This window comes from Octodon degus, unplaced genomic scaffold (assembly GCF_000260255.1).
Source record: "Octodon degus isolate 3935 unplaced genomic scaffold, OctDeg1.0 scaffold00032, whole genome shotgun sequence".
NCBI lineage: Eukaryota > Metazoa > Chordata > Mammalia > Rodentia > Octodontidae > Octodon > Octodon degus.
The window spans coordinates 2,495,214-2,503,338 of NW_004524608.1; the positions used below are offsets into that span (position 1 = coordinate 2,495,214).

The following is an 8,125-nucleotide window of genomic DNA, read 5'->3' on the forward strand; positions in this document are numbered from 1 at the left end:
GTGGGCCACCACACCCAGCCTTGATGTTTATTTTCTATTATCATAAAAAAAGACCCCCATCAGCTGGTGAATTAGCACCCAGAAGGGAGAGGGTTTAGGGCCCTGAATAGAATGTCTGGTGACCAATTGGATGTGGTAGTGCACACCTGTGAATCCAGCACTCCAACTGGGAGGCCAGATTGGAGGCCGGCCTGCACTACACAGTGAATTCAAGCCAGTCTGAACTACACAGTGAGACCCTGTCTCAAAAACAAAGCCTATCGTGGTTCTCCACGTGATAACAGGCCCTGTTTTCTCCAGGGTGTACTTTATCTTGTTCTTTGCTCTTTCACTCAGCCCAAGCTCCATTTTCAGAGCCAATTTCTTTCTCACTCTTGTTTTAAAAAAAAAAAAAAAAAGTCCGGTAACCTTGGATGCCTGGTGACGGGAGAGGGAGGAGTTAAGGACATTCCATCTCCTGACCTCTGCACAAGTGATGACTATGCCCTCATGCAATGCAGTGCTGGGAAAGGACTGGCATGGGGGGTGGAGTGGGCGGGGGTGCTGGGCTTGATTTGCTAAATATGACCTAGGGACAGGGCTGGGCCACTGGCAGATCACCTCTCTGCGCCACTGAGTTGCATGTCTCTGCTACCCACCTTGGGGCAAGGGTGCTTAGCAGGGGACACTAAACCTCACAGGCCCTGTGGGGAGGCACCCGGCATAGGAGAGTGAGTCATCCTTGGGTTGTCAGAGTCCTTGTTTGGATCTAGAGGGGCAGGTTGCTGGGCTGGGGCGGGACAAGCTGAAACCTGAAGCCACCCTTGGCCATGGAGAGAAAGTGCTCAAGGACCCCTCTGGGAGGTCAGTTGGTTGTCCTGTGTTCAACAGGCCGTCTAGAGCCCTGCTCATCTGGAATGTGGCCTTTGGCCCTGACTGAGGCAGCGTGGTGGAGAGGGACCAGGGCAGCACTAGTGATAGGAAGCCTGCCTAAAGGAAGCAGGACATGCTATCACCTGCGTAGGGCCATTAATGTAAAGGTGCCTCTGTACCTTTAATCTCCAAAGAAGTAGACGTGGAAGGAGGTAAGACTTTAACAGATGAGGGAATTTAGATTTGGTGACTCCTAACATCACTTCATAGCTAGACAAGGACTGGGAGACCAGTAGCCCTTGGCGGCACCCGAGGGCACTGAGGCTCCTCCCACCTCCTCTGCCCTGCTGGCTGAGAGCCTTAGATGCAGCCAGCTTGCACTCCTGGGTGCTCTCCTTGGGTCTGTATGCCACACCCCAAACCTCTGGCTCCCTGGGCACCTGCCCTGGAGGCATTTACTCTGCGGAGGGCCCAGCTTATGGACAGGCGCATGCTGGCCCTTTGTGAGCATCAGTTGCATCCTTGGGGTTTTGAGACGGAACTTGAGGCCCAGCAACGTAAGTGACTGTCCAAGCTCATAAAGCTTGCAGGGATGGAGTGCAGCCTAGGTTCCAGAGCTGCTGACTCCTTGAGTGGGAATGGCCCAGCCCCTTCCTGTCCTCCTTTCCTCTGCCTTGAGCTGCGCTGGGGGGAAGGGGGACGGGGGGCGGGGGGAGGCAGCTTTCTGAGCCTGCGCACTGACCTGCCTCCTCTCTGCCTGTGCAGAGATCATAGTGGTGGCCACAGGGGGGCAGCAGCAGGAGGGACAGGAGGCTGGATCTGCTGAGGATTGGAGGAGGGGGACAGAGGGGTGCCCTGGCAGCTGCCCCAGGAACCCATGCCACTGGTTATGGGGTTATGAGGTCTTAGCCTTAGGGATCCATCCCCACAGAGGATCCCCTGCTGGTCTCTAGGGGAAACCGTGGCCTCCAAATCCCCCTAAAAAACCTCTACCTGCACTCATTAGCTTATTTATTCACCTGTGATTTATAAGGCAGAGCTGATGTTACAGAGCAAAGTTTAATAGACTCATCAGGGCTTGGCAGGAAGCACTGTTTGGGGAATATTTGAGAAACTTACCTGAGGGGGTGGGTCAGCATGTGAGTTGACAGGTTGAACAGCTTCTCGTGATCATAAGGCCATGTCCATGGGACCTGGGAGCTGAGGATAGGAGGCAAAAAGCTTTGAGCAAGCTGGCGTGCTGGTATACACCTGTAATCCCATCAATCTGGGAGGCTGACGCAGGAAGATTTTGAGTTTTGAGTCCTGCTTGGGCAATTTAGTGAGACCTGTCTCAAAAAGGGGTGGTGCCTGGTGTGGCAGCACAAACCTATAATCCCAGCACTTAGGGAGGCTGAGGCAGGAGGATGATTGTGAGTTTGAGACCAGCCTGGGCTACAAAGTGAGTTTAAGGTCAGCCTGAATTGCATAGTGAGACTCCGCCAAAAAAAAAAAAAAAAAAAAAAAAAAAAAAGTGGAGGTGGTGGTGGAGTGGGGATGTAGTTTAGTGAGAAGGCCCTAGGTTCTCTGAACAGCCTAAGCCTCTGTTGAATTTGATGAAAGGAAGTAGGTAAAGAAGTGGAATGGGACCAGTGTCTCAGTAATTGAGAAGGAATCCAGGATGGGGTCATTAATACCGAAGAGGGGCAAAGAGGAGCTCAGCCAGACGGTATGAGCTGGGCCTTTCTGGAGTTTTCCAAGTGGCAGGGAAGTAAAGACCTGGAAACTGAAGTGGGAAGGGGGGGTGAGGGCTGGGGGAGAAGGAGAGGACCCCACTGGAGGGGGCAGTCAGGGCTAAGAGGCAGGCAGCAGGAAGGAAAGGGCTGAGAAGAGGTTGGTATGAAGTTTTCTAGCCACAGACTGGGAATTCCAGGGAGCGTGATGCAGGGTGTGGGAAGCCTGAGCCAGGGAGATGGGGCAGATCAGCAGAGGGAAGTCGTTTTGGGAGAAAATTCTAACTCCTCCCTGGTGGTGACTCAGAAAGCATGAAAGTGCTAGTTGGTTAATCCTGGTAGCTTTAGTGGATTCAAACGAATGTTTATGGAAGATGAACTGAAAGTCTGATCCTGTTGGATCACGAACTGCAAACACAAAATGCTAAGAATAAAACCCTTTAAAAATTGATGGTACTGTCACTAGCTAGTGTGCGTCTTTGCTTTAGTGATAATGCAAATTAAAACTAAAACACTAATTTGTTGGAAAAAGCTTTGAGAGTAAGAGAAAATAAACTGGGTGTGGTAGTGCATACGTGTAATCCCAGGACTTGGTGGGGGTGAGGCCAGAAGATCATAGCAAGTTCAAGGTCAGTTTGGGCTGCATAGGCTACTCGAGGCCAGCTTGAACTACACAGCAAGATTCTGTCTCAAAAGGAAAGGAAAGGAAAGGACAAAAAAATAAAAGGGGAGGGGGAAGAAAATAAAAGGCCCAGCACTTAGGAGGCTGAGGCAGGAGGATCATTGCATGTTCCAGACCAGCCTGGGCTACAAAGCGGAAAAAAAAAAAAAAAAAAGAAAAGAAAAAAAAGAAAGAAAGAAAGGGAAGCAGGATTCAGATGAAGATCAAGTAGGTTCCTTGGGCTGGGGAGATCTCTCAGTAGAATAAGCACTTGCCTGGCAAGCGCAAGGTCCTGAATTCAATCCCTGATACTGGAAAAAAAAAAAAAAAAGCAGGTCCCTAATGAAGAACAGATACAGAAAAGAGTCCAATTTGAGTACCTGGAGGGGCTCACTCTGATGGAGGGATTCAGACTGGCTCATCCACAAAAGGAGGTGGGCCAGGGTCTGGTCAGTTATCTCAGGCCTGTATCTGGCTCAGGCCAAATTCTTGTAATTTGAGGGGCAATTTGGGTTTTATGGGAGGAATATTTGTGACCAAAGGGGCAATTTCAATCACGTGAGGCTTGACCAAAATCCAAGATAATCACAGGTTTAGGGCAACAGAGACTTCAGGGCACAGCTGAATGTCCCCCTAAATCTCTTACACCAGTGTCCTCAGTCTTGAAGGGCATTGAGATAGGCTAGGGAAATTTAGAGCTAATAAACCTTGTTTTGTCAATATTTAGACAGACAGTTCCTACATGACTAACATGGGTATAAGCAGAGCTGAGGATGATTTGATTTTTTTTTTTTTAAACTTTTATTTATTTATTTTAATTTATTTGTGTGTGTGTGTGTGGCCAGCTCAGCCCACCAGGGGGCAGGGCTGGCTGGCATGTGGTGCTGGGGGATTGAACCGCGGTCCCTGTGCTTTGCTAAGCTTGCTTCTAAGTAGGTGCTTTAGACCACTGAGCCATCTCACCAGCCCCGGATGATTTGATTTTGACAAAAAGAAAAGTCAAGCTTTGTTCTGGTTTTAGTTAACTCCTGGACATTTATAGGTTCAAAGGAAGGATTACAAAAGCACCTCAAAGTCCATAATTGCCTCAGAAGAAAAACAAATCATGCTTTTGATGAGCAACAGGTCAAGGCCTAGGCATTAGTTTATCCTTTGTACCTATGGTGGTCTCTGACTATGCCATGGGCCTGTCACTAGTATAGAACTTAAAGAATACTTTATTGCAGTTTATTATATGTTTTCCTCTTTTTTTTTTTTTTTTTTTTTTTTGTGGAACTGGGGATTGAACTCAAGCCCTTGCACTTGCCAGGCAAGTGCTTATTCTACTGAGCTATCTCCCCGGCCCCTTCATTAAATTTCTAAATTGCTCAGGCTGGGTTTAAATTTCTGATGCTCCTCCCTCAGCCTTCCAGAGTCCTGGGATTGTAGATATATTTCATCTTTCTTCTCATTGTAAGAGCGTGAGGTGGGCATTATAATTTTGAAGTTATTTACTTCCTGAATGTCTCATTTTTGCAAAGTGTCAAAGCTGGGATGTTAAAACTCTGCTTTATGTCATCTCACCACACCTGAGACATTGTGGGCAATCACTCTACCACAGAGCTACAGACCACTAAAGGAGTGAACTGCTGAGTGTAGTTTTCTCGTTTGCTTACAAAAAGACTCTGCTGATATCTGTTCGTTCAAATTTGACCACTCTCAGGGGCCGGGGAGATGGTTCAGTAGAATAAGCACTTGCCTGGCAAGTGCAAGGGCCTGAGTTCAATCCTTGGTTCTGCCAAAAAAAAAAAAAAAAATTGACCACTTTTCTGTGCTACCTCTCACCCACTTCCCCCTACCCCTCAATACCAGAGATGGAACCTACCTAGGGTCTTCTCACTGTGCTACAGCCCTAGTAATTTTTTTTTTTTTCCCCTGAACCGGGGATTGAACTCAGTCCCTTGCATTTGCTAAGGAAGTGCTTATTCCACTGAGCCATCTCCCTGGCCCCTCTAGTACTTTTTTGAGACAAGGTTTTTCTAAGTCACTAAATTCTCCAGGCTGGGCTTGAAGCTGTTTTAGCCACCCAAAGTGCTGGGATTACAGGTGTGGCCCACAATGCCCCATTATTATTATTATTATTATTATTATTATTATATGTATTTAGTACGGGGTCTACAGGGTCTCACTACACAGATCAGACTTGTAGTGATCTTCCTGTTTCCAGCCTCCCAAGAGCTGGGATTACAGGCGCGCGCCACCATGCCCAGGGAGCACACCACGCCCAATCTCAATAGCAGTCTTGGTGTGTCCCGGGAGGCAGGCCGGTACAGCCAGGATAGAACCCTGGCCCCTGTGTCTGCCTAAGCAGGCACTTTAATCCACTGAGCTATCTGGCCGGCCCCATTTTTTTCTTCGGGAAAATAATAATCTCTTCCAAATACTCCCCAGTTCACTTCTCTTCACATGACTTTACAGCCCAGGCAGTAATGTGCAGCAAGCTGTTCTGACAAGCTCAGAAATGTGCGAGACAATGAGCCATAGCTAAAGACGCTGCACGGGCTCACTCGACTAGGGCTGTGTGTCAGCTGTTGGGGGCAAAAGCAGAACTGAGTATTCAGGGAAGGTATAGATCACTACCCTTAATTCATCTGGAAGCTGCAGAAAACTGGTCATCTGGTCCAGGACGGCTTCAAGGCCCACTTTTATACTACTGATGTCACCCATGTCACTTCAAGTTCTCAAGCTTTGGAAAATCTTTGGAGAAGACATGACTGGTAAAATGATAAAAGTTTATTGTTGGGTCAGCAGAGTTAAACTACATCACTCTACCCGGTGATAAAACTTGTTTAACCTGAACTAGGGTGATCTGGGGAGATAGCTCAGCGGTCTAAGCGCCTGCCAGGCAAGCACTAGGACTCAAGTTCAATCCTGGTACTACATGGTTTGGTGGCGCAAATCTGTAATCCCAGCACGGGGAGGCTGGGACAGGAGGACCAATACGAGTCTGACTTTTTGTTTTTGGTGGAACCGGGGATTGAACTCAGGTCCTTGAGCTTGCCAGGGAAGCGCTTATTCCACTGAGCCAGCTCCCTGGCCCACCCAATACGAGTCTGAACAAGACCCTGTAACAAATAAATACAAATTTAAAAAATAACAAGCGAAAAAAACAAAAACAAGCGGTCTCTAAAGCACAAAAACTATCGCGTTGCACGCTCTCTCGCCACACGACGTCACCAGACACAATCTGATCGGCTCAGAGTCGCTCCAGGTACTTCTTCAGAAAGACCCATTTTCACTGTGGGGAAAATACAAATATACTTTAGTACGTGCATTACAAAGGACAAGAAAAAAGCAGTTTTGAAAAATTCTTCAATGTTATCATATTTGTTATTTTTTTCGAAGGTTTCCAGAGTGTGTGCAAGGGAGTATGAAGCTCACTTCGGGAAATTTTAAAACGTCACCCCCTTCGGAGAAAAGTAGTTGCGCCCAGCCCCTCCCCTGGAGTTGGTTAAAGGGGCGTGGTTGTGACGTCATTCTGGGCGGGGCTTGCCTGGTCTAATTGAGCGGCAGTAGGGGAGCTCTTTTAGGGGAGAAGATATCCCTGGAAATAAATCTCTTTTTGCTCCACGATTCTCTCTGTATTTCTGTCCGCACTTGTTTATATGTGAAATAAAGTGTGTAAATCTACGGCTGACCATGCCCTCTCTACATCTTTGGAGAACTAGGAACAGAACCCCCCCTTATCTTCACCTCATGGAGAAGAGTGGTCCTTTCCTGGGCTTCATCCAAAGAGCTGAGTGCCCCGACCCTAGGAGTACAAAAAGTGACAGCTTTAGGGCTGGTAGAGCGTGGCTACCCCATGGCCCCGCTGAGAGGGGCCCCCCAACTGGTGCTGCTGTTCAGCGGGAAGAGGAAATCAGGGAAGGACTTCGTGACTGAGACGCTGCGGAGCAGGTGTCTGTGGGGCGGGGAAAGGCGGGAAGGGCGCCCCGAATCCCCTTGCCGAGGTGTGTGCTTGTGTGTGAAGGAGCGAGACGTGGGTCCTTGGGCCTCCTCTGGCGGTGCCCCAGGAGGATGGCGCAGGGAGAGGAAGGATTGTCACACTCCCCCTCAGAGGACCGGGCGACCACCTCTGCTAAATGGTAGTATGTAGGTCTGTCTCCAAGAAGCATCGTTACAGGTACTACCAAGGCACTTTGTGCTGTTGCTGTTCTCACCACCGTTGCCAGGTAACTTATGGATAAGTAAACTGAGGCAGGGATGAAGGAGTCCTTAAAAACACGCTCTGGGGCCGGGGAGATAGGTCAGTAGAATAAGTGCTCGCCTGGCAAGCGCAAGGGCCTGAGTTCAATCCCCGGTTCCTCAAAAAAAAACAAAAAAACCCCAAAAAAAACAAAACCCAAACACGCTCTGAATATGTCTGATGTCACACAGGATGTGTAGTACACGCTGTCCGCGTGATTCCTTTTAGTCTCATAATTATTGTGTGGTACTAGCATCTCTATTTCACAGCTGAAGAAGTAAAGGCATTGAAAATTTAAAAACAAATAAAATAGCTAAGGATTCAAATTCAGCTTTGTAGATCCCTGCATGGTGGTACACATCTGCGATGCCAGCACTCTCCAAGGCTGAGGCAGGAGGGTCACAAAATTGAGCCTAGCCTGGGCAACTTAGCAATATAGCAAGACTGGTTTATTTCACTCACTCTTTTAATAATAGTAATGCTTTTGCTCGGTGTTTTATTTCCAAGCAAAATGTTCTGTGTGGGAGCATCCTGGGCTGGGAGAGCAGAGAAAGGGTGAGAAAGTGAAGTGAACTCCAGTGTGGTGGGGTTACTGGGCCATTGCCTTTGGGAGCACCCCATTTCTTTTTTCTTTCTTTTTTTTTTTTTTTTGGCGGAACCGGGGATTGAACTCAG

General features: G+C 48.2%; 1 protein-coding gene across 1 annotated transcript in view; it reads left to right on the top strand.

Annotated features, from left to right (window-relative positions):
* The first annotated feature begins 6,998 nt into the window (after positions 1-6,998).
* Positions 6,999-8,125, top strand: part of Pmvk (phosphomevalonate kinase) — a 26,075-nt gene continuing 24,948 nt past the window's right edge. Inside the window, exon 1 of the mRNA XM_004629802.2 lies at positions 6,999-7,161. Coding sequence (XP_004629859.1) covers positions 7,067-7,161 — 95 coding nt within the window. The 5' untranslated portion in view covers positions 6,999-7,066. The remainder of the gene's footprint in view (positions 7,162-8,125) is intronic.